This window comes from Oncorhynchus keta, chromosome 21 (genome assembly GCF_023373465.1).
Source record: "Oncorhynchus keta strain PuntledgeMale-10-30-2019 chromosome 21, Oket_V2, whole genome shotgun sequence".
NCBI classification, from domain to species: Eukaryota; Metazoa; Chordata; class Actinopteri; order Salmoniformes; family Salmonidae; genus Oncorhynchus; species Oncorhynchus keta.
The window spans coordinates 28,727,382-28,754,041 of NC_068441.1; the positions used below are offsets into that span (position 1 = coordinate 28,727,382).

Genomic DNA, 26,660 nt, shown 5'->3' on the forward strand with positions numbered 1-26,660 from the left:
TGTCTGTCTGTCTCGCTCTCTGTCTGTCTGTCTCCCTGTCTGTCTGTCTCCCTGTCTGTCTGTCTCCCTGTCTGCCTGTCTCCCTCTCTGTCTGCCTGTCTGCCTGTCTCCCTCTCTGTCTGCCTGTCTGTCTCCCTCTCTGTCTGTCTCCCTCTCTGTCTGTCTGTCTCCCTCCCTGTCTGTCTGTCTGTCTCCCTGTCTGTCTGTCTGTGTCTCCCTGTCTGTCTGTCTGTGTCTCCCTCTCTGTCTGTCTGTCTCCCTCTCTGTTTGTCTGTCTCCCTCTCTGTCTGTCTGTCTCCCTCTCTGTCTGTCTGTCTCCCTCTCTGTCTCTCTGGCTCTCTGTCTGTCTGTCTCCCTCTCTGTTTGTCTGTCTCCCTCTCTGTCTGTCTGTCTCCCTCTCTGTCTGTCTGTCTCCCTCTCTGTCTCTCTGGCTCTCTGTCTGTCTGTCTCGCTCTCTGTCTGTCTGTCTCGCTCTCTGTCTGTCTCGCTCTCTGTCTGTCTCGCGATCTGTCTGTCTCTCTGTCTGTCTGTCTCGCGCTCTCTGTCTGTCTGTCTGTCTCGCTGTCTGTCTGTCTGTCTCGCTGTCTGTCTGTCTGTCTCGCTCTCTGTCTGTCTGTCTGTCTCGCGATCTGTCTGTCTGTCTCGCGAGCTGTCTTTCTCGCGCTCTGTCTGTCTGTCTCGCGCTCTGTCTGTCTGTCTCGCTCTCGCTCTGTCTGTCTCGCTCTGTCTGTCTCGCTCTCGCTCTGTCTGTCTCGCTCTCGCTCTGTCTGTCTCGCTCTGTCTGTCTCGCTCTGTCTGTCTCGCTCTGTCTGTCTTGCTCTCGCTCTGTCGCTCTCGCTCTGTCTGTCTCGCTCTGTCTGTCTCGCTCTGTCTGTCTCGCTCTGTCTGTCTCGCTCTCGCTCTGTCTGTCTCGCTCTGTCTGTCTCGCTCTGTCTGTCTGTCTTGCTCTCGCTCTGTCTGTCTCGCTCTCGCTCTGTCTGTCTCGCTCTCGCTCTGTCTGTCTCGCTCTCGCTCTGTCTGTCTCGCTCTGTCTGTCTCGCTCTCGCTCTGTTGCTCTCGCTCTGTCTGTCTCGCTCTGTCTGTCTCGCTCTGTCTGTCTCGCTCTGTCTGTCTCGCTCTCGCTCTGTCTGTCTCGCTCTGTCTGTCTCGCTCTGTCTGTCTCGCTCTGTCTGTCTCGCTCTGTCTGTCTCGCTCTGTCTGTCTCGCTCTGTCTGTCTCGCTCTGTCTGTCTCGCTCTGTCTGTCTCGCTCTCGCTCTGTCTGTCTCGCTCTCGCTCTCTCTGTCTCGCTCTCTGTCTGTCTCGCTCTCGCTCTGTCTGTCTCGCTCTCGCTCTGTCTGTCTCGCTCTCGCTCTGTCTCGCTCTCTCGCTCTGTCTCGCTCTCTCGCTCTGTCTCGCTCTCTCGCTCTGTCTCGCTCTCTCGCTCTGTCTCGCTCTCTCGCTCTGTCTCGCTCTCTCGCTCTCTCTGTCTGTCTGTCTGTCTGGCTCTCTGTCTGTCTGTCTCGCTCTCGCTCTGTCTGTCTCGCTCTGTCGCTCTCGCTCTGTCGCTCTCGCTCTGTCTGTCTCGCTCTGTCTGTCTCGCTCTGTCTGTCTCGCTCTCTGTCTGTCTCGCTCTCTGTCTGTCTCGCTCTCTGTCTGTCTCGCTCTCTGTCTGTCTCGCTCTCTGTCTGTCTCGCTCTCTGTCTGTCTGTCTGTCTGTCTGGCTCTCTGTCTGTCTGTCTCTGTCTGTCTGGCTCTCTGTCTGTCTGTCTGTCTGTCAAGGGCTTTATTGGCATGGGAAACATGTGTTAACATTGCCAAAGCAAGTGAGGTAGATAATATATAAAGTGTCTGTCTGTCTGTCTGTCTGTCTGTCTGTCTGTCTGTCTCGCTCTCTGTCTGTCTGTCTGTCTCGCGATCTGTCTGTCTGTCTGTCTCGCGAGCTGTCTTTCTCGCGCTCTGTCTGTCTGTCTCGCGCTCTGTCTGTCTGTCTCGCTCTTGCTCTGCCTGTCTCGCTCTCGCTCTGTCTCGCTCTCGCTCTGTCTGTCTCGCTCTGTCTGTCTCGCTCTCGCTCTGTCTGTCTCGCTCTGTCTGTCTCGCTCTGTCTGTCTCGCTCTGTCTGTCTCGCTCTGTCTGTCTCGCTCTGTCTGTCTCGCTCTCGCTCTGTCGCTCTCGCTCTGTCTGTCTCGCTCTGTCTGTCTCGCTCTGTCTGTCTCGCTCTGTCTGTCTCGCTCTCGCTCTGTCTGTCTCGCTCTGTCTGTCTGTCTCGCTCTCGCTCTGTCTGTCTCGCTCTCGCTCTGTCTGTCTCGCTCTCTCTCTGTCTGTCTGTCTCGCTCTGTCTGTCTCGCTCTGTCTGTCTCGCTCTGTCTGTCTCGCTCTGTCTGTCTCGCTCTGTCTGTCTCGCTCTCGCTCTGTCGCTCTCGCTCTGTCTGTCTCGCTCTGTCTGTCTCGCTCTGTCTGTCTCGCTCTGTCTGTCTCGCTCTGTCTGTCTCGCTCTCGCTCTGTCTGTCTCGCTCTGTCTGTCTCGCTCTGTCTGTCTCGCTCTGTCTGTCTCGCTCTCGCTCTGTCTGTCTCGCTCTGTCTGTCTCGCTCTCGCTCTGTCTGTCTCGCTCTGTCTGTCTCGCTCTGTCTGTCTCGCTCTGTCTGTCTCGCTCTGTCTGTCTCGCTCTCGCTCTGTCTCGCTCTCGCTCTGTCTCGCTCTCTCGCTCTCTCTGTCTGTCTGTCTGTCTGTCTGGCTCTCTGTCTGTCTGTCTCGCTCTCGCTCTGTCTGTCTCGCTCTGTCTGTCTCGCTCTCGCTCTGTCTGTCTCGCTCTGTCTGTCTCGCTCTCGCTCTGTCTGTCTCGCTCTCTGTCTGTCTCGCTCTCTGTCTGTCTCGCTCTCTGTCTGTCTGGCTCTCTGTCTGTCTGTCTCTGTCTGTCTGTCTGTCTGTCTGTCTGTCTGTCTGTCTGTCTGTCTGTCTGTCTGGCTCTCTGTCTGTCTGGCTCTGTCTGTCTGTCTGTCTGTCTGTCTGTCTGTCTGTCTGTCTGTCTGTCTGTCTGTCTGTCTGTCTGTCAAGGGCTTTATTGGCATGGGAAACATGTGTTAACATTGCCAAAGCAAGTGAGGTAGATAATATATAAAGTGAAATTAACAATCAAAATGAACAGTAAACATTACACATACAGAAGTTTCAAAACAATAAAGACATTACAAATGTCATATATATATATATATATATATATATATATGCAGTGTTTTAACAATGTACAAATGGTAAAGGAAACAAGATCAAATAAATAAGCATAAATATGGGTTGTATTTACAATGGTGTGTGTGTTCTTCACTGGTTGCCCTTTTCTCGTGGCAACCGGTCACAAATCTTGCTGCTGTGATGGCACACTGTGGAATTTCACCCAGTAGATATGGGAGTTTTTCAAAATTAGATTTGTTTTCGAATTCTTTGTGGATCTGTGTAATCTGAGGGAAATATGTCTCTCTAATATGGTAATACATTGGGCAGGAGGTTAGGAAGTGCAGCCCCAGACCTCACAACCATAAAGGGCAATGGGCTCTATGACTGATTCAAGTATTTTTAGCCAAATCCTAATTGGTATGTTGAAATTTATGTTCCTTTTGATGGCATAGAATGCCCTTCTTGCCTTGGCGCTGATGTTTAGGCCAAGGTATGTATAGTTTTTTGTGTGCTCTAGGGCAACAGTGTCTAGATGGAATTTGTATTTGTGGTCCTGGTGACTGGACCTTTTTTGGAACACTATTATTTTGGTCTTACTGAGATTTACTGTCAGGGCCCAGGTCTGACAGAATATGTGCATAAGATGTAGGTGCTGCTGTAGGCCCTCCTTGGTTGGTGACAGAAGCACCAGATCATCAGCAAACAGCAGACATTTGACTTCGGATTCTAGTAGGGTGAGGCCGGGTGCTGCAGACTTTTCTAGTGCCCGCGCCAATTCGTTGATATATATGTTGAAGAGGGTGGGGCTTAAGCTGCATCCCTGTCTCACCCCACGACCCTGTGTGAAATGTGTGTTTTTTTGCCAATTTTTACTTGTTTGTGTACATGGATTTTATGTCGTATATGTCGTATATTTTTCCCCCAACACCACTTTCCATCAATTTGTATAGCAGACCCTCATGCCAAATTGAGTCGAAGGCTTTTTTGAAATCAACAAAGCATGAGAAGACTTGGCCTTTTTTTTTGGTTTGTCAATAAGGGTGTGCAAGGTGAATACGTGGTCTGTCGTACAATAATTTGGTAAAAAGCCAATTTGACATTTGTTCAGTATATTGTTTTCACTTAGGAAATGTACGAGTCTGCTGTTAATGATAATGCAGAGGATTTTCCCGAGGTTGCTGATGACGCATATCCCATGGTAGTTATTGGGGTCAAATTTGTCTCCACTTTTGTGGAATGGGGTGATCAGTCCTTGGTTCCAAATATTGGGGAAGATGCCAGAACTAATGAGGATGTTAAAGTTTAAGTATAGCCTGTTGGAATTTGTTGTCTGTATATTTGATCATTTCATTGAGGATACCATCAACACCACAGGCCTTTTTGGGCTGTAGGGTTTTTATTTTGTTGTGTAGTTCAGTCAAGGTAATTGGATAATCCAGTGGGTTTTGGTAGTCTTTAATAGTTGATTCTAAGATATGTTTTTGCTGTTTGTTCTTTGTTATAGACCCCAAAATATTGCAGAGGTGGTTTACCCATACATCTCCATTTTGGATAGATAATGTTCGTGTTTGTTTAGTGTTTCCCAAAAGTGGTTAGTCTATGGATTCTTCATTTACATTGAGCTGATTTCTGATGTGCTGTTCCTTCTTTTTCCGTAGTGTAATTTCTCTTGTTTTCTCTCTGTTTTTGGTTGGACAGATTTCTCAATTTATTTCTTAGATTTTTGGATTTTTCATAAAACCATTTGTCATTGTTGTTCATTTTCTTAGGGTTTTCTATTTGAGTTTTTTAGATTTTTTTATTTTACATTTATTTAACTAGGCAAGTCAGTTAAGAACAAATTCTTATTTTCAATGACGGCCTAGGAAAACAGTGTGCATGACCATGGTATTGAAAGGAACCGTTTGGAAAGGATGGGGAAGGAGAGGACGGGGAAATTTTTGGACCAAAGGGTATACCCAAAGGGTATGATAACGAAATTGTAAAATGTGGGGTAGGTGCAACATAAGACACAAAAATGACAAGGGTTTGATTGAGGACTAACTGGTGTCTCAAAGTGGCTACACCTCTCCAAAGTGTGCAGGGTTCCCTAAACAATTTCAGTGCTCTTTTATGACTCAAAGAAGAGTCTTCAACTACAAGGTACTTTTTTGAACTCGCCTAGCTGTGCCGTTGAGGATTACACATTTTAAAAATTTAACTAGGCAAGTCAGTTAAGAACAATTTCTTATTTGCAATGAAGGACAACGCTGGGCCAACTGTACGCCGCCCTATGGGACTCCCAATCATGGCCGGATGTGATACAGACTGGATTTGAATCAGGGACTGCAGGGACGCCTCTTGCACTGAGATGCAGTGTCTTCGACCGCTGTGCCACTCGGGAGCCCACTCGGGAGCTAGAGCAAGCACACCTGTAGTTGTTTCGTTTGGAACACTACCCTGCATCCCCGCCATCAGTTAGTGTTAAAGCAATTCAGAAATGGTCCATTATAAATCATGATATTGGTCAGGTGGGCATGGTTTGAAAGCTTGTTCTATTGCCAAGATGACTTGCTAAGTTATAAAATACAATCTTAGTGTTATGCCTTCACAAGGCAATTCAGAGAAACAGATGGTAATTTTGGTGCGAATGGTGGAGTCATGAGTGCATTCAGGTGCATGTGCCATGTTGGAACTGAAGCTAAGGCTGTTCGTAGTATGCAGTCATGTGTAGCGTGCTATTGAAAACATTGTCACCGTTTGGCAGTCAATTTGTTTATCATCTGTTTTGACCTTGACGAAAGGTAATCAATGAACCTGACTTAACCCTTACCTCACCCCTTTGACACATTTGAATCCTCCCTTTTGTGTTTTGTGTCGTCGTCCCTCCAGTTAAGGGGCCTATGCTGTGAGGGGAGGGGTTCATCAGATTTTTGTCAATACCCCCTCGCCCCCTGCTCGAACCCACCGTCCTGGTGGATTGTCCTTGAGAGGCTTTCTCTGGTCAGGGATAATGGCTAGTGACAGGACAGAGAAAGGCCCTGGCAGCCATGGTAATTGTTACAGAGAAGGGGACTGTCATTGTGGTCGGCCGGGCCACCCCTTCAAGGAGAAAATGGACCCCGGAGAGAAGAGCTTGCTCGTCCACCTCAAAGCTATTGTGCCGGAGCGGCAAGGCCAGGCTGGGGAGAGAAGGGCACAACAGTAGCACATGGGGAGCAGGCTCTAGGGGCAGCAGAACACCTCATTGTTCTGTCAGGGCTGAGGTTCAGTAGTTAGTAGAGCAGGGAGAATGAACTGCCTTGCCTTCAGGGCTCCCTCCGTGCTCTATTCTGTGGACTCTTTGTGCTTTATTGAAACCGCTTTGCTGCTACGCTCATCGTCACAGTGGAGAAACCTGTCCATTCTCATCTGCTCAGAATCGATTTTGATGCAATCACCCTATTGGTGTTTTCCCTCACGTTCAGTTCAACTTATTATTTTTTATTATTATTGCTGCCTTGTTCTGTCAACGGAACGCTACATTCCTTTCCTCTGAATATGTACTGTCTCACTCCAATTGAGCTGGTTAAACGTAAAATCCAGTGAATGGAGAAACCTCAATAGGCAAAAATAAACAATTGCATTGGTCCAGGAGTACAGCAGGGGAGAGCGGAGGGAGAAAAGCTCCCCCTCACGTGGTAAGATTCCCATGGCGACTTACACACCTAGGTCTCTCTCTGTTTAATGGATGATCTCGTAAAGTACTTCAGAAGTAGATTTCTCTTTTCTTTTACACCGTTTTTATTTGAGGGGTGGGGTTGGAAGTGGGTTCACATACTCACTGACACACACACACACACACACACACACAATTTGTTCCTCACTTGTCCAGCGCTAGCCCTCAGAAAAGCAGTCCATTGTTTGCAAGTGAAAGGCTCTTGTTTCAGCTGTGTAACTAAATCAAGAGCTCTTTCCACACACAGGCTTGCACAGCCTCACTCCTCCAGATTGTGTCCGTTCGAGTGGCCGGGGTATTAACTATGTTCCCCCATTGTTAGGAGAGCACCCCCACAACCCTAAACCACTTGCCCCCACGCCTAATTTCTCCCGTGGTCCAAGTTTATGCCCCCGCATCTCTAGGTTTCCAATTCAACCCTTTTAGAAAGAGAGCAGTGAAGAAGCTTGGTCAGTGATCCCATTAGAAAATGAGGCAATTTATGGTTTGAATGTAAAATAAATAAATGAAAATGAGCTAATCCAATCTCCTTTAATTAGATTTGTCAGTCTACTATTTATATAATCATAGAGCCATAGGCTATATCTTTTCTATGTATCAGTAAGCTTATATGAAGGCCTCCCACTGACATTTTTTGTAACGTATTGAATTTGAGTTATTTTTTATTGGTTAAGGCAAACAAGCCCTGGTGCCTTGTTGTAGAAAAGCCTGAGCCCTGTGAGAAGTGCACATGGGATTTACAAGGTTGGGAGGGAGTACCCATGGGTTCCTAACCCTAGGACCTGACCCTCAGGCTGGGTCAGTGGCTTTCACTCTGGCCTGCTGTGAGCAAAACCTTCTGGTGCTTACACAACCCACACACACTCTGCTCTCTATCAAACCCTCCCTCTCGTTCATTTCTATGTCTTTCCATGTATCCCTCTTCCCAGTACACCCTCTTTGTATGTCATTGTGGCGGTTCTCTGTCAGCTAAACCCACTTTGCAGTTACGCAGGGACACGAGGAGCCTTTTTTAACAGGGTTTGTTTTTATTCTTGTTTCCATTGGGTACCCCTTTTAAGTTTGGTAAAGGCCTTCATACACCATTACTCAATTGCATCTGCTGTTGGTATTGAATGATCTATTAAATGGTCTCTCAGCACCCTTATTATTTTTACTGTTTACTATGAAAAGGCCCCATCTCTTTGTCTTGTTACATTACGTTCACTGTTTTACGTCTAACAATTTGTACCAATTTGAAAGTTGGTACTGTCTTTTTAAGCAAAGTAGAAGTCTAATGATGGCCTTCTGGTAATGATGTTCCTGTGATTTAGTATTAACGGATAGTGATTGTAGTGTTTGAGCTGTTTGAGGAAACTCATTACTTCAGTAAATAATGAGCAAATCAAATAATTAGAAATGCTAATCCCTGCTCCTGAATGATGAACCAACCCATCACTGCCCTTCTTTCCCTCTCCCCCCGCACGCCACGGTACAGTAGGATGTTCTCCAGCATTATGTAATTGCTCAAAGAAGCCTAGTCACTGAGCTATGCATGGTTAGGGCCAGGGGAACTTTAGTTACCAGTGATCCCTCACCCCCACTACCTTTTCATATCCAAATCTAATTTCCTTGCGGACTTGTTTACGACAAAAGCCTAGGCCTGGTGTGGAGCGACCTGGAGAGAAGGGGAGCGGCTCTAATGAGGGTGCCCTCGGGGGCAGGGACCCGAGGGCTGGTGACCCTCCCGTGGACCTGGTAGTGTCTGGGGAGGCCTGCATGGACTAACGCAATTGTTTAAATGTCTAATTAGGAAAGCAGCTGGTGTTGGGGAGAGAAGTGAGAAGGTAGAGGTGGATTAGCTGGAGAGAGAAAGGAACAATTGTTCCTTCCTTTACCTTTTCAATGGGTTACTCTTCAATTAGAGGTTTTTATGTCATGGCTTGGCAACTGGAATACCAGTACTGGCAGAATGTTTTATCTGAGGGTGTTTTCATTCATTTGCTCTCTGAGGTTACAACAAATTGTATCAATTTAATTGTTTATTCATTCTTAGTGTTCCACTCATGTTGCATTCAGACCAGCAGGGTTCGACACTGCTCGAAAACAGACGCATTTGGACCTGGCAGTGCAACACACATTTTTAATTGGTTGCAAGGGTGACAGCGTTTATAAAAAAAGTTGTATCATTTTTTTAAATGATTTGAACCTGGTCACATTAGTTTTGGTTCACAATTTGCATTTTTTTAATCATGATTTATTCCAACTAATGTGCAATTGACCTAAAATAAAGAAACTTTCTGAAGAGGGGCTGTCGATCATCCCCGTCAGTGGCCCAATTGAGAAAATTTGTATTTAAAAAAAAATCTAGGCTTTATAATTGATTAAAAAAACGGATGGATTCCCAAAGCTGTTTTTATGTTGATTAGTTAGCGCACACATATAGCATATGGATAATCTCTCGGGCAGAGGGGAGCGCGCAGCTCTCAAACAGCTGGTTGTTGCGTGGAATAAAGCAGTAGGAAAGATGTAAGTTATATCTAGCAGTAAATGCTAAGGCAAGAATAGGTATTCAAACCAGGTATTTAAAGCGTTCAACGTCTTGGTTGAATATTAGCGATGCGGAATACCGTCATCATGGAATAGCCTACCTTGAAAATCGGACATTTCCTCAAGGCTATTTAGTCCTTGAAATGTCATTGGTTATGGTAGCCAATTTAGAACTTCTAGTACTCCAATTTAATTATTCTGTTATTTAATTTCGGATAAGTTTCTATGATGGATGATTGCTACTGAAGGGTGTTGCGCTATTCTGTTGCAGTAAAACTATGTGCGAGACAACATCGAATGTTGGCTTGAACTTGGTTTCCCATACAAAGGGACACTTTGGTTGCTTTCTCGATTTTAAAACATAATACAAGTAACCCCTCAATAACTCTTCATCTCAAATGGCAAGACTGACGAGCTACCACATGGACAATTCATTAGTGTTTGTTTTGGGAGCATGCTGTCTATTTAGTCAGACATTGCACACATTCTGACAGAGTATTTTAGAATGTAAACATATTGTGACTGTCAATGCATAATACGTACCATTGGGTAGGCCTATTGCAAAATGCATTATTCTTAGTGGTGATGCATAAATTTTGGGGGAAGTTTTCTTTTGATAGGTAATTACAACAATTAAATATAAAATGTAGGTCCATAAATTACAGTTTGAGTGCTTGAATAAGTCCCTGAATTTGACTTGCCAATGTCTGTATGAACCCTGTGGAGTCAACTTGCTCAGCCCACAAATTAATGACATTTTGTACACATCATTCGCGTTCCTGTTAGATCTTAATGCGGGCCAGTATTATTTTCATTCGGGACAGTAGCTTTTAGTTGGTACTGGCCCAGCGTGACACTGGCAAATGTACCTGAAGGTCGAGCCTTGCGATGCGCGTAGGGCCTTTGTGTAGCCGTCTTCGGGTAGATGACAATTCAAATGAAACTATACTGAACAAAAATATATGCGCAACAACATCAAAGCTTTTTGGGGGAATACAGATATGCATCTATTGGTCAAAGCTACCTTTAAAAAATGGTCACGGTATCCCTGTGCATTCAAATTGCCATCGATTAAAATGCAATTGTGTTTGTTTTCCATAGCTTATGCTTGCCCATATCATAACCCCACCACCACCATGGGGTACACTGTTTACAATGTTGACATTAGCAAACCGCTAGCCCACATGACGCCATACATTTAGTCTGCGGTTGTGAGGCCGTTCGGACGTACTGACAAATTTTCTAAAACAATGTTGGTGGCTTATGGTAGACATGAACATTAAATTTTCTTCCATCAGCATGCCAATTGCATGCTCCCTCAACTTGAGACATCTGTGGCATTGTGTTGTGTGACTACTGCACATTTTAGTGGCCAATAATTGTCCCTAGCACAAGGTGTACCGATCATGCTTTTTAATCAGCTTCTTGATATGCCACACCTGTCAAAGGGATGGATTACCTGGGCAAATAAGAAATGCTCACAAACAGTGATGTAAACAAATTTGTGCATAGAAGGAGAGAAATACTTTTTTTGTGCATATGGAACTGGGATATTTTATTTCTGGGATCTTTTATTTAATCTCATGAAACATGGGACCAACACTAACATGTTGCGTTTTATTTTTATTCAGTGTACAAAGTAGCCTATGCCTACTTGGCAGAATCATGACTATTTGCATCAATCCAGTGGCCATTGTTTTGAAAACTCCATCAGAAGTGCGCTACAGAAACACCACTAGCCAAACAACTGTCTGGCTGGTGCACAAAAAAAATCGGGATGCAAACTAGTCACCTTCTGGCAAAATTTGCCATTTTGAATCAAAAATCGGTGACCTACGTGATACGTGTAGATCCGAAAAGAGAAGTTTGGGCTGGGTGCTTTGGATCGCTACTGGCTGTAATCGAACGAGTGATGCGCGTTTGGAGCAATACTAGCTGTATCCAAGGCTCAGCCAATCGTCCACATAGCAAACAGGATGCAGCGCAGCACGCGACTGAAGGAAGAAGAGGCAATGTGCTAGTTACAGCATCAGCGCGCGCTCTGGAAAGGCAGCTTGCCAGTCAGAGCAGCGCGTCCCCTGAACTGTAAGAAAGGGGTAACGTTAGGTGAGAAGACTGACCACGGAGACAGGGGTGAGAAGGTGATGAAGCGTACTTCATGAGCTGTAACCTAAACTGGCATTTGGAAAGTTTGAGGTGAGGGAGAAAGTGTGGTGGAACATTGTGAAGTATCTTGCTAGATGGATCGAATTCTTAGCTAGCCAGAGCAATGTTGAGCAACATTAGTCAACTTAAACTTAATTATTTGATCAGTTATGGTGTGAAAATTAGCTGGCTAATAACGTCAGACAGCTCCAACATCAATGAGCTAACGTTAGTAACCTAACCATTCGCTATAGTATTAACTGGCATACGAATCCTTGCCTTTCCTAAAGTTAACGCGTTAGTTGCTTACTGGACCCTATTTTTGCACGCGTAGTATTGTTCTTTTGATCGACGTCTACTATAGTGACCACTATAATAGAGCAAAAATAGAATGCCTGTTTCATTCTATTTCTACTTCAAGATGTTTTTTTCCCACAAGTGCAATATTTAGGTGTGTGGTGGAGGGGGGGTCACAAGAGTTCTATTATAAAGGCTTTCATGGCTAACAGCAATATCAGTGTATTTTTTTTCTCAAGACTTGTCATTTGCAGTAAAGTCTAGGCAACAAATAACATTGGATTGCTTTCTTTACATGTTTTAGCTGTGAGTTAGGTTCACATTAACCACTTATTTTACACACACACTGATCATGTAGGCACAAATAATAATAAATAATTTTGCTCTTTATTTAACCATGTTACATATAAAACCTTGTTTGTTAATTGAAAATTGTGAATAACTCACCACGGGTTAATGAGAAGGGTGTGCTTGAAAGGATGCACATAACTCTGCAATGTTGGGTTGGAGAGAGAGTGTCTTAAATCATTTCCCACACACAGTCTGTGCCTGTATTTAGTTTTCATGCTAGTGAGGCCCGAGAATCTACTCTCACATAGGTACATGGTTGCAAAGGGCATCCGTGTCTTAACAGCACGCTTTGCAGGATACTTTGAGCACAGCCCAATCCAGAAATCTGGTGGTGGCTTCTGATTAAATTACATTTTCACAGAACCACTTGTTGCAATTTCAATGAGGCTCTCTTGTTCAGATATCGGTAAGTGGACTGGAGGCAGGGCATGAAAGTGATAATGAATCCAGTTTGTGTCATCCGTTTTGGGAAAGTACCTGCATAATTACGCACCCGACTCACTCCGGTGCTTCGCTATATCACATTTGACGTTGTCCGTAAGCTTGTTCATTTGCACACAAAAAATCATACAATGATGTGTTGTCCTTGTTAATGCAGACTGAGAAGAGCTCCAACTTCCTAATCATAGCCTCAATTTTGTCCTGCACATTGAATATAGTTACGGAGAGCCCCTATATTCAGATTATTCAGGCGAGAAAAAATATCACCCAGATAGGCCAGTCATGTGAGAAACTCGTCATCATGCAAGCGGTCAGACAAGTGAAAATTATGGTCAGTAAAGGACTTTAAGCTCGTTTCTCAATAAAAAAAAACGTGTCAATACTTTGCCCCTTGTTAACCAGCGCACTTCTGTATGTTGTGAAAGCGTTACATGGTCGCTGCCCATATCATTGTATAGTGCAGAAAATACACGATAGTTCAGGAGCCTTGCTTTAACAAAGTTAACCATTTTCACTGTGGTGTCCAAAATGTATTTTCAAGCTGTCAGACATTCCCTTGACAGCAAGAGCCTCTCGGTGGATGCTGCAATGTACCCAAGTGGCGTTGGGAGCAGCTGCTTGCCCATGCGTTACCACTCCACTATGTCTCCCTGTCATGGCTTTTGTGCCCTCAGTTCAGATACCAACACATCTTGACCACCAAAGTCCATTTGATGTCACAAAGCTGCCCAGTACTTTAAAAATATCCTCTCCTGTTCTCCTGGTTTGCAGAAGAGGATATCTTCCTTATTAATTGATTTCCCCCATAAACGTAACGGACATATACCAGAATCTGCCAGGCCCGCCACGTCTGTTGACTCATCCAGCTGTAATGCATAGAATTCTTTGGCTTGTATGTGAAGCAGTAATTGTTTCAAAACATCTTCTGCCATGTCACTGAGGTGTCATGAAACAGTGTTGTTTGATGAAGTCATTGTCTGTATATATTTTTTATTTTTTTTTGCCTTTTCCCCCAGCATTGTCCCAGCCATATCTGTGGCAGCAGGAAGAATTAAGTCATCCACAATAGTATGGGGCTTGCCTGTCCTAGCCACTCGGTAGCTCACCATATAAGACGCTTCTAGCCCTTTCTTATTAATGGTATCTGTTGCTTTTATACATGTCTTACTACTTGAAAGTAGTCTTAATTCTCGCAATAAAAACTCCTGTGGCGTATTTTTCAAATTGGCATGTTTTGTTTCTAAATGTCTGTACAAGAGTGAAGGTTTCATTGAGTTGTGAGATAGTACTTGTGCGCATATAACATAATGTGGCCGAGGAAAGGCACTACCAATATAAGTGAACCCCAAATCAATGTAGTTCTCATCATATTTGCGCCTCTTCGATGGTCCAACGTCCCTGTCTGTTCAGTGCTTTCCCGGGTAAGGGGGCAGTAGCTCTTCGTCTGCATCAGATTCACAACTGTCAGTGTCCATGCTAGCTGGGCAAACAACAAATGTAGAATTACTGATGCTAGCATTGGATGTGCTCGTAGAAGCAGAACAACTTGTGTCGTTGACAGGTGCAGGTGTAGTATCGCTGGTAGTAGCGGTACTACCATTAGAGCTGGTATGTGTCTCTATGGACGCGGGACATTTTTTAACCATTTACCAATTTTCGAGCAAATGGAATGAGCAGGGGCTACCTATGGCTACATACAGACCGTTTGTGGAATTCCCGCGAGTGAGTAACGGTTAACTTCTTATGTGGAACCCCTCGACAACATTCCGCTGAAAAGGCAGCGCGCAAAATTCAAAAATATTTTTTAGAAATATGTAACTTTCACACATTAACAAGTCCAATACAGCAAATGAAAGAAACATTTTGTTAATCAACCCATTGTGTCCGATTTCAAAAAAGGCTTTACAGCGAAAGGACAACACATGATTATGTTAGGTAATAGCCAAGTCAAAAAAACGCACAGCCATTTTTGCAGCCAAAGATTGGAGTCACAAAAAGCAGAAATATAGATCAAATTAATCACTAACCTTTGATGATCTTCATCAGATGACACTCATAGGACATCATGTTACACAATACATGTATGTTTTGTTAGATAATGTGCATATTTAAATCCAAAAATCTCAGTTTACATTGGCGCGTTACGTGCAGTAATGTTTTGATTCCAAAACATCCGGTGATTTTGCAGAAATACTTATAATAAACATTGATAAAAGATAAGTGTTATTCACAGAATTAAAGAGACTTCTCCTTAATGCAACCGCTGTGTCAGATTTTTTTTTTTTACTTTACGGCAAAAGCATAATCTGAGAACAGCGCTCAGAGTCCAATCCAGCCAAAGAAATATCCGCCATGTTGGAGTAAACAGAAGTTAGAAATAACACCATAAATATTCACTTACCTTTGATGATCTTCATCAGAAGGCACTCCCAGGGATCCCAGTTCGACAATAAATGACTGATTTGTTCCATAAAGTCAATCATTTATGTCCAAATAGCCACTTGTTGTTAGCGTGTTCAGCCCAGTAATCCATCTTCATGAGGCGCGAGCACTACGTCCAGACAAATTCAATTTCCATTACAGGTTGTAGAAACAAGTCAAACAATGTATGGAATCAAACTTTAGGATGTTTTTAACAAATCATCAATAAGGTTCCAACTGGAGAATTCCATTGTCTGAAGAAAAGCAATGGAACGAGAGCGAACTCTGTCGGGACCACGCGTCACGAGCCTGAGACACTCTGCCAGACCCATGACTCATTTAGCTCCCATTCCCCCCTCCTTTATAGCGGAAGCCTGAAACGAGTTTCTAAAGACGGTTGACATCAAGTGGAAGCCGAAGGAAGTGCATCTTGACCCCATAGACACTGTGTATTCGGTAGGCCACGCCTTGGAAAACTACAAACCTCAGATTTCACACTTCCTGGTTGGATTTTTCTCAGGTTTTCGCCTGCCATATGAGTTCTGTTATACTCACAGACATAATTCAAACAGTTTTAGAAACTTCAGAGTGTTTTCTATCCAATACTAATAATAATATGCATATATTAGCATCTGGGACAGAGTAGGAGGCAGTTCACTCTGGGCACCCTATTCATCCAAAAGTGAAAATGCTGCCCCCTATCCCAAAAAGGTTAATGTGATTGGATGTTAATTATTTGACTAGGCTACCTGTATTTGACATTTTGTTATTTCGCTGAACACTAGATGGTTTAATTTTATTTTTGGCAGTGAAACGAGGCTACTCAGGCATTTAAAAAAATTAACTCACCCAAATATGTATAGCCCCGTTGGACGGGTTTGAAAATGTGAAGATTTTTTTTTTTTTCAGAAACAATATTTATTTTATTTTAAATGAGAATCACGTTTTTATTTGGCTTATCCCTTGGGGTAAAAAAAAACAATCTGCAATAAATACATTTTGCACTTTATTTTGAGTCTCTGCTGTTAAGTTTTTTAAAATCCAAATCAATGTACAAACACAAGGGCATGCTGATTTAAAAGATGGTTAGTCGTTATTAGCATGGTTCTTTATGGAATGCAGGCACATTATGGGACACTGGTCATGTCATTAGTAATAAAACATTTTTTAAATCGGTGCGACCAAATCGTGCTGGTGCTACCAACTGAAAAAGTTAGTGTATAACCCTGGGCCACTCTGTTGTCGTGAATAGTAATTTACAGACTGATGCTAATGCTAGTACAGGTCTCCAAGCTTATGATGGCTAGTTCCCTAGTGGTCACTGCAGAGTACACTCACTAAGCTCATAGTTGAGCAGCAAGGTGGTTGAATGCCAAATTGATTAGTTGGTTATTATGTAGTTGAAAATGTGCAAAGAATGAATATTAGTAAGATTATCTGCCAGGTCAAACATAACACGATTGCAGCGTTTTACATTTTCCAAAATATTTCAGTACTCTATAAAAATATGAATATAATGAGATTGCGTATGGGTGACTAATAAGTACACCTTTCATGGCCTTAGTTTTATAGAACATGGCAGCACATATTGCCTCAGCCTTTAGCCACCCGACTGTCCCACACGACTTGAAATTAGCACCATTCCTGGGGCTGATAAGTGTTGTTTGAGGTTGTTCTGTGGACCTACCCACATCGGGAGTGTTATAGGTCAGTGGGTCAGAGGCTAGGCCCCCTAACACCCGAGGGACACAAAGCACAGGTTAGGGGGAGTGCCATCAGAACTGGTGCCAAATGTTTTCTCCCAGATTTAGAGATCCACTCCCCTGATAAGAGATGGGGCCTTTTTGGGAAGTGCTCAAGCTGGTTTGTGGCAGGTTTAAGTATGCGCCTATGTTTTAGGCCGGAGGTGTAGCCTAGCTGGGCACGGCATTTGTCTTTGTTGTTTTCCAAGATGGATGTGTGACTGGAGTGGTGTTGGTGGGTGGGGGGGGCTGAGGTATGCTGGCGTTTTGATTGAGGTAATTGTGGCCTAACATGACCCAGGCTTTCCTACGAATCATAATGTGCTGCCCATCATGGGACTGACACCCACGTGAGGGGCCGAGGCTGCTTGGGGTCAAGTGTTCTCTCATTATAACAATGTTGATTTAGTGAGGCCACAACGCAACAGAACTCTTCCGATGGGGTATTGGGAGCGTTGGGGTGGCGATGGGAAGGACATGAGGCACTGGACAGAGAATGGGGCCTACTGCTCTTCATCGGTAGGGTAATCAGCTGACAGCTTGCAAATCATGCACCTCCCACATCACCCTGCCTCATTGTTACATTTGCACCCTGTCCCTACCTTTTTGATTTATTTGAAATATGTACAGTGGGGCAAACAAGTATTTAGTCAGCAACCAATTGTGCAAGTTCTCCCACTTAAAAAGATGAGAGGCCTGTATTTTTCATCATAGGTACACTTGCAACTATGACAGACAAAATGAGAAAAATAATCCAGAAAATCACATTGTAGGATTTTTAATGAATTTATTTGCAAATTATGGTGGAAAATAAGTATTTGGTCAATAACAGAAGTTTCTCAATACTTTGTTATATACCCTCTGTTGGCAATGACAGAGGTCAAATGTTTTCTGTAAGTCTTCACAAGGTTTTCACACACTGTTGCTGGTATTTTGGCCCATTCCTCCATGCAGATCTATTCTAGAGCAGTGATGTTTTGGGGTTGTTGTTGGGCAACAAGGACTTTCAACTCCCTCAAGTTTTGTTGAGATCTGGAGACTGGCTAGGCCACTCCAGGACCTTGAAATGCTTCTTACGAAGCCACTCCTTCGTTGCCCGGGCGGTGTGTTTGGGATCATTGTCATGCTGAAAGACCCAGCCACGTTTCATCTTCAATGCCCTTGCTGATGGAAGGAGGTTTTCACTAAAAATCTCACGACACATGGCCCCATTCATTCTTTCCTTTACACGGATCAGGCGTCCTGGTCCCTTTGCAGGAAAAACAGCCACAAAGCAACTCAGCATTCTCTGTCCTCCAAACACGACAAGTTGAGTTTTTACCAAAAGTTATATTTTGGTTTCATCTGACCATATGACATTCTCCCAATCTTCTTCTGGATCATCCAAATGCTCTCTAGCAAACTTCAGACGGGCCTGGACATGTACTGGCTTAAGCAGGGGGACACGTCTGGCACTGCAGGATTTGAGTCCCTGGCGGCGTAGTGTGTTACTGATGGTAGGCTTTGTTACTTTGGTCCCAGCTCTCTGCAGGTCATTCACTAGGTCCCCCGTGTGGTTCTGGGATTTTTGCTCACTGTTCTTGTGATCATTTTGACTCCACGGGGTGAGATCTTGCGTGGATCCCCAGATCGAGGGAGATTATCAGTGGTCTTGTATGTCTTCCATTTCCTAATAATTGCTCCCACAGTTGATTTCTTCAAACCAAGCTGCTTACCTATTGCAGATTCAGTCTTCCCAGCCTGGTGCAGGTCTACAATTTTGTTTCTGGTGTCCTTTGACAGCTCTTTGGTCTTGGCCATAGTGGAGTTTGGAGTGTGACTGTTTGAGGTTGTGGACAGGTGTCTTTTATACCGATAACAAGTTCAAACAGGTGCCATTAATACAGGTAACGAGTGGAGGACAGAGGAGCCTCTTTTAAAGAAGTTGTTACAGGTCTGTGAGAGCCAGAAATCTGTAGGTGACCAAATACTTATTTTCCACCATAATTTGCAAATAAATTCATTAAAAATCCTACAAATCTGACTTTTTTTTCTCTCATTTTGTTTGTCACAGTTGAAATGTACCCATGATGAAATTACAGGCCTCTCATCTTTTTAAGTGGGAGAACTTGCACAATTGGTGGCTGACTAAATACTTTTTTGCCCCACTGTATACGTTTAATATATAAGGTAGCTGGTTTCACAACTGTTTTCCATAATGTGTTATGTTTTGTAGTATTGTTTTTATGTGTGCTGGTCTGTTTTTCAGTGACACTCCCTCCCTAACAGAATATCATTGAGCTTTCACCTTTGGTCTTTGGGGTAGGATTTGTTCTCTGTACTGTCAAGATTAGCTTTGACAATCTGCAGTTGTGCTTTCAGGTCAAGTGAGAACTGTTCTTTGCTATGGAGCTTGTAGAGAGGCCCTGCAAGTTTTAGGAATGGGGGTGGAAAGGGCTGAGCACATTTTCACGTTTGTATGTCTTTGTTTTTTATAGCTCCTCCCCCTGAATGATTTGTGGGTAATGCTGTATCATTCCTATTTTCTCTGCCAAGTCCATCTTACATAGGACATGCTTTTTTTGGTAAACTTTCAGCTGTTAGTGCTTCTCACAATTGTAGGTTAATTAGACTGAACTAAATTGAATAGTTTTAGTTTTTCTTTAGATATCCATGAAATTTATATTAGATTTACAGATACTGTATATTATACAGCCTTATCTACAGTGAGCTCCACATGTTTTGGGACAGTGACAATTGTTTGCTACTTTTTTTGGCCCTTTTAAATTATAAATGACGGAGGTTAAAGTGCAGACTGTCAAATTTTATTTGATGGTAATTAGAGGACTTTTTGTAAATCCTCCCCCCATTTTAGGGGACCAAATCATTGGGACAAATTCACTTGTATTGAAGTAGTAAAACGTTGTAAATAAGAATAGAATGTTTCTAAACACCTACATTAATGTGGATGGTACCATGATTATGAGTAATCCTGAATGAATTGTGAATAATGATGCGTGAGAAAGGTACACTCACAAATCATACCCCAAAATGCTAACCTCCACTGTTATTGTAATGGTGAGAAGTTAGCATGTCTTGGGGGTATGATGTGTATTTCTGTAACTTTCTCACTCAATCATTATTCAGAATGGTCTGTAATCATTGTAAAATCCATTTCCATCCAAAGTGCTGGAGTACAGTGCAAAAACAAAACGATTGTCACTGTCTCAACACCGAGCTTACGTTGATTAAAGGATAACAATATTGTTTTTATACAGAAGATTAGAACATTTCCTTCTAAAGATAGCTATGTTCTATGCGTCTTTTCCATTTCTGGTTAACTTGTTCTAAGCATACCTAATTACCTAGGACTATTTAGTTCTCACAGTTATCCTCATACTCCTGAATGTGGCTAGTTAAGTCATACAAACCATATCTACCTTTATTTAGAAGCAACTATATTTGGCTAATTCTGGCATCATATACACGTTTCAATCTCTCTTCTTTGAACTTAAAATCATTAGTGAGCATAAAATCACAAGTTTGAACTTGAGACTAATTTTTTTAATATTTTTTTTATAAACCTCCTGCTTTGGGCTAGAAGTGACCATGTGTAGTTCATATGCATAATCTATGAGCACAATTACTGTCATGCCTCAATTAGCCACGAAATCCCTGGTCTGAAAGCAAATGTTTTTCTAGAAGCTGTCCCAATACAGTTTTCCCCGACGTGTGCCAGCCCCCTAGCAATTCAAGTTCTAGCCAATGAGCTTCAGCCCCTTGCCATTTGAGTGACAGCTAGCAAGATGCACGCACACAGCAGAGCAAGGGCAATGATGTGGTGCATGTATCTGCACTTACATTGCCTTCAGAAGGTATTCATACCCCTTGGCTTATTCTACATTTTGTTGTTACAGCCTGAATTCAAAATGGATTACATATATTTATTTTCTCTCCCATCCAAACACAATTCCCAGGGTTCACACAAGGTGCTTAAAGTACTTGAATTTGGCACTCTGAAATTCAAGTTCTGGTATACCTTAAAATCAGACATTTGCTCAAGTTCGTACTTGAAAAGTACTTTAATTAAAATAAGGGCAACAGAAAATGAGGAAATTATTTATTATAACAATTTATTGGTCTTCAAATTAATTTCCAGGCAGACTACTGAGTTTTATTTCCTCTGGTTGCCAGACGAGCTCGCTCATTCTACCCACATGGGCACTCAGCCAGGCAGCTACAGAACTGACTGATTAGGCGCCACCAAACGTCACATCGATGGCTAAAATGCAGGGGAAATGTAGATTTAATCCTGCCTGGCAGGATATTTATGTTTATGAATGGGTTTTGCCAGACCCAAACAGGGATGTAGTGGAAGATAAACGCCGCTTACTCACCTTTTTGTATTTAGTTAATTATCGTTTACCCACTTATTGCGTTCCCAGTGTTGATCAACGCTCAGAAGGCTTCTTGATCTGAGTTTTAATTGCGTCTACCTCAGGGAACGAGTGGAATCATGAGTGATTTAATGTATGCTCAATGTTCGCCCGCTCCCCAGGATTTGCCTTGGTAGCAGCACATTCATTCACCACTCTGTCCAACGGGAAAATCCGCCCACGACATGGGCCGAGAGATGAAACAAACTACCTCAGCCCAGACCTACAGTGGCAAGTGGCAGAGACACCGCTGACCAGTGAGAATATTGTAAACATCCCTTGACCCCTGCCGTGTCAACAGACCCCCCAAAAAAAAACTCTTGACTTTCAGAGAATCAGTGTACAACTGGTAAATAGTCGCTGATATTTCAGGTGTCTAGCTAGTTGGTAGCCCAAGGGCTCTGGCTATCAGCCAGGTAGCTAGCTTCATCCTTAGCCAGCTAGTTATAGCTAACATTGAAATGAGCCTGACCTAAGCAGGAGCAGTTACATTTACATTTAAGTCATTTAGCAGACGCTCTTATCCAGAGCGACTTACAAATTGGTGCATTCACCTTATGACATCCACATCTCAATTCTGAACTTGACTCTCCCATGTAAAATCAGACAGGTCATTGACCCATGAGCATGGAGAGAGTCTCACACACACACACTGCTTTTGTGCTAGTACCGAGAGAATAGAGAGCGTGGCCAAAAGCATTAACCTGTTACCTACATTTGAAGAGAGAAAATAAACAGGCTGCAGCCTGTTTGTGTGTGTGTGTGTGTGTGTGTGTATATATATATATATATTGCCTTGTGAAAGTATTCGGCCCCCTTGAACTTCGCGACCTCCAGTTGACTGAAATTAAGCTAGCTATAATCAAAATATGGGCATAATAAAATACATTTTCTTTACAGAGAGTAGTGAGACAGTGGTGAGTCAGGCTGCAATGAAGGAAGTAAAGGAGATAGAGAGAGGAAGCAAGCAGGGAGAGAGGTTAGTAGTACAGTGGTTCCCAAACTTGGGGTCCGGGACCCATGTTGGGTTGCCTAAAATGTAAATAGAGTCCCCTGAGAGAATCTTTAATCGTATCAAACACATAAACAAGTTATTAATCTTCAAATGGGTATAGAAGGTGCTTTTACACTGTCAGAATTCACTTTCATGTTATTATGTGGGGCCTAACATTTTGTGAAATATAAAGTCAATTTAAATATCAAGTACACCGAACAAAAATAAACATTTTACTGAGTTACAGTTCATATAAGGAAATAAGTCAACATCATCAGTACTGACTTACCACTCATGTATGTAGTAAATAAGTAGTGAAACACATATTATTGAGTAGAACTTGTAAGGTAGTGATAAATAGTAAGTTAGGATTTTTCATGCGGATGTGGCGGTATACTGCCTTCTGGTGGCGACGAGAAAGAATTGCGTAATAGGAACTATTACAAATTGATGGTCCTTGAAAGTAAATATTAGTGCTTTAAAAAGTACTTAAGTCCTTGAATTTGACTTGCCACGATCTGTACAAACTCTGAATATCCCATAATGACGATGTGAAAACAGGTTGCACATTTTTTTAAATGAAATACATACATCTAATTTACATAAGTATTCACACCCCTTTGCTATGACACTCCAAATTGAGCTAAAGTGCATCCAATTTCCTTTGATCATCCTTGAGATGTCACAACAACTTGATTGGAGTCCACTGGTGGCCAATTCAATTGTTTGGTCATGATTTAGAAAATGAACACACCTGTCTATTTAAGGCCCCACAGTTGAGTGCATGTCAGAGCAAAACCAAGGTATGAGGTTGAAGGAATTGTCCAATGAGCTTTGAGACGGGATTATGTCGAGGCACAGATCTGGGGAAGGGTAGCAAAACATTTCTGCAGCATTGAAGGTCCTCGAGAACACAGTGGCCTTCATCATTCTTAAATGGAAGAAGTTTGGAATCACCAAGATTGTTGCTAGAGCTGGCCTCCCAGCAAAACTGAGCAATCGGAGGAGAAGGGCCTTCTTGAGTGAGTGAGGTGACCAAGAACCTGATGGTCACACTGCAGAGTTCCTCTGTGGAGATGGGTGCCAGATGAAAGCCACTCTTCAGTAAAAGGCACGACAGCCCGCTTGGAGGACTCTCAGACCATGAGAATCAATATTCTCTGGTCTAATGAAACCGAGATTGAACTCTTTGGCCTGAATGCCAAGCGTCACGTCTGGATGAAACCTGGCAGGGACATTGAAGACTAGTCAGGATCAAGAAAAATATGAACGGAACAAAGTACAGAGAGATCCTTGATGAAAACCTGCTCCAGGGTGCTCAAGACCTCAGGTTCACCTTCCAACAGGACAACGACCATAAGCGCACAGCCTAGACAACGCAGGAGTGTTTTTGGGACAAGTCTCAATGACCTTTAGTGGCCCAGCCAGAGCCCGGACTTGAACGCGATCTAACATCTCTGGAGAGACCCGAAAATAGCTGTGCAGCGACGCTCCCCATCCAACCTGACAGAGCTTGAGAGGATCTGCAGAGAAGAATGGAAGAAACTCCCCATATACAGGTGTGCCGAAGTTATAGAGTCATACCCAAAAAGACTCAAGGCTGTAATCACTACAAAAGGTGCTTCAACGAAGTACTGAGTAAAGGGTTTGAAAACGTATGTATGTAAATTCAGTTTCTTTTTATGCGTTTGCAAAAACTTCTAAACCTGTTTTTGCTTTGTCAGTATGGGTATTGTGTGTAGATTGGGGGGTGGGGGGAATTTAATCAATTTTCTAACAAGGCTGTAATGTACTGCAATGTGGAAAAATTCAAGGGGTCTGAATACTTTCCGATTGCACTGTAGCTAGCAGTATTTTTGGAACATCAAATGGCGTTATCGAATCAATACATATGCGGTGAACAAATATCAACGCAACATGCAACAATTTCAAAGATTTCATAGTTCATATAAGGAAATCAGTCAATTGAAATAAATTAATTCAGCCCTAATCTATGTATTTCACATGACTGGGAATACAGATATGCATGTGTTGGTCATAGATACATACGTTAAGGTAAGGGCGTGGATCAGAAAACCAGTCTGTATCTGGTGACCACCATTTGCATTATGCAGCGGGATCCTTCACAGAGTTGATTAGGCTGTTGATTGTGGAATGTTGTACTACTCCTCTTGCTGGATATAGGCGGGAACTGGAACATGCTGTCGTACACATCAACCCAGAGCATCCCAAACATGCTCAATAGGTGACATGTCTCGTGGGTATGCAGGCCATGCAAGTACTAGGACCTTTTCATTGTGTACAGATCCTTGCGACATGGGGCCGTGCGTTACCATGCTGAAACATGAGGTGATGGCGGCGGATTAATGGCACAACAATGAGCCTCAGAATCTCATCACGTTATCTCTGTGCATTCAAATTGCCATCGATAAAATGCAATTGTGTTCGCTGTCCGTAGCTTATGCCTGCCCATACCATAACCCCATGGGGCACTCTGCTCACAACGTTGACATCAGCAAACCGCTCGCCCACACAACGCCATACCGCTGTCTGCCATCTGCCCAGTACAGTTGAAACGGGATCATCCTTGAAGAGCACACTACTCCACCATGCCTGTGGCCATCGAAGGTGAGCATTTGGTTGTGCAAACCCAGTTTCATCAACTGTCCGGGTGGCTGGTCTCCGACCCGGATGTGAAGGTCCTGGGCTGGCGCGGTTACACGTGGCCTAAGGTTGTGAGGCCGGTTGGATATACTGCCACATTTTTTTAAACAATGCTTATGGTAGAGAAATTTACATTAAATTCTCTAGCAATAGCTTTGGTGAACATTCCTGCAGTCAGTTGCACGCTTCATCAACTTGAGACATCTGTGGCTTTGTTGTGTGACAAAACTGCACATTTTAGAGTAGCCGGTTATTGTCCCTAGCACAAGGTGCACCTGTATGATCATGCTATTTCATCAGCTTTTTGATATGCCACACCTGTCAGGTTGATGAATTATCTTGGCAAAGGAGAAATGCTCACTAACGGGGATGTTAACAAATCATGTAATGTGCAGTATAAATGTTTATGATTGCTTTGTTTCAGCCACAGTTACAAGGATGACATGCTATACCCTGGGTTGACCTGAACAGAATTAAGAAAAATATTGTGAAGAAAATGAGCCGCGTAACACGCACTTGAATGCACCCATGACTCATTCTATGTGCACCAAAATTACAATGTTTGTCTGAAGGGCCTTTTGAAAGCCTAAGATCATATTTTATAACTTCTGAAGGCACTGTAGACAAGGCATTTGTCTACTCATCTGAAGGACCATCATTTACATGGGATTTTTAAGGAGAAGTGGGCTTGGCCAGACTCAGCTCTATGTGCATTTGAATCTGGAATGATAATACCCTTTTCCCCCACATAGTGTATGGAACCACACACACTCAAATGTACGCATACACTTTTGTAAAGAAGTATAGAGGGCCATCTGTCCTCTCTGGCCATACAGATCTGGGAAAACAATAAAGGCTCCTTGACATGTCACAATTTCATCTCCCTCAGAATTTCAGATGTCATCCCTGTCTTTCACAAAGGAGATGATCGTCAACTCTGTCAGCCTCTATTAATCAGAAATAGTGATGTCTGAAAACTTTTGTATTTTAGTGTTTCTGTGGGCATGGTTGTTATTGGTGGATAAAGTGACTTTATACAAAAAGAGTATTATACCCGTCTTCTTGCCTCTGCCCGATTCCCCCCACACTTCTTTGCATTTAGCTAAACTGTTGTAGACTCTGAGTTTTTACTCATTAGTCTGAATAATAACTGTCACTAATTCAAGCTGTTCTAGAATGGCTTTGTGAATAGAGAGAGGGAGAGAGGGAGGATAGAGAGGCTTGGGGGGGGGCACAACAAAATAACACTGCAGCCAGGGAAATGAACTTGATGATCTCAAGGGGGTGAAGGGGGGATCGCAGTTCCCTGCTCCTGACAATCAAAATTAGATTGGCCAGCACTATGTCAACACTGGCCTCTGCTTAAGGCATGACAGGGGCAGGGGGGACAACCCCCCCACCCCTCACACAGTTTTTGAGAGTTTGCCATGTGAACTATGGAGACCCCACAGAGCCTTTCACTGACTGCAGGCCTTAAAGAAATGCACAACCATTTTCATAAGCCAACCCCTTCCCTCTACACAATATTTTGACAAACTTATCCTCTCAGTCCATGATTGTGTTCTTTGGTAGTATTTTGTGAAAATGGTATGTCAAGTAACTGGAAAGGAAAAGTCAATGTGCAAGCAAAGATTCGTTTTTTTTTAAATTCTCCAATCTATGGTAAAGACGAAAAACTATGAATAATTGTGTGTGGCTGTACATCCACAATCCTGATTTTGAGAATTGCATGTGCAATCCCACTATTTTGGACATAACTTGAATGGTAAATCAAGTGGCAACTTAAATTGTCAGTATATTAGGCTCTGTAGAGAA

The 26,660-nt window shown here is 43.2% G+C and overlaps 1 protein-coding gene across 4 annotated transcripts in view; it reads left to right on the top strand.

Annotated features, from left to right (window-relative positions):
- Positions 1 to 26,660, top strand: part of LOC118400386 (SAP domain-containing ribonucleoprotein-like) — a 76,149-nt gene that overhangs the window by 37,126 nt on the left and 12,363 nt on the right. Inside the window, exon 10 of one of the 4 annotated variants that reach the window (XM_052473664.1) lies at positions 15,398 to 16,039. The exons of 2 other annotated variants lie outside the window; for them this stretch is intronic. In XM_052473664.1, coding sequence (XP_052329624.1) covers positions 15,398 to 15,421 — 24 coding nt within the window. In that variant the 3' untranslated portion in view covers positions 15,422 to 16,039. Of the gene's footprint in view, positions 1 to 13,625; positions 13,825 to 15,397; positions 16,040 to 26,660 lie in introns of those variants that run through there. One more of the 4 variants, XM_052473663.1, reaches the window with a different exon arrangement.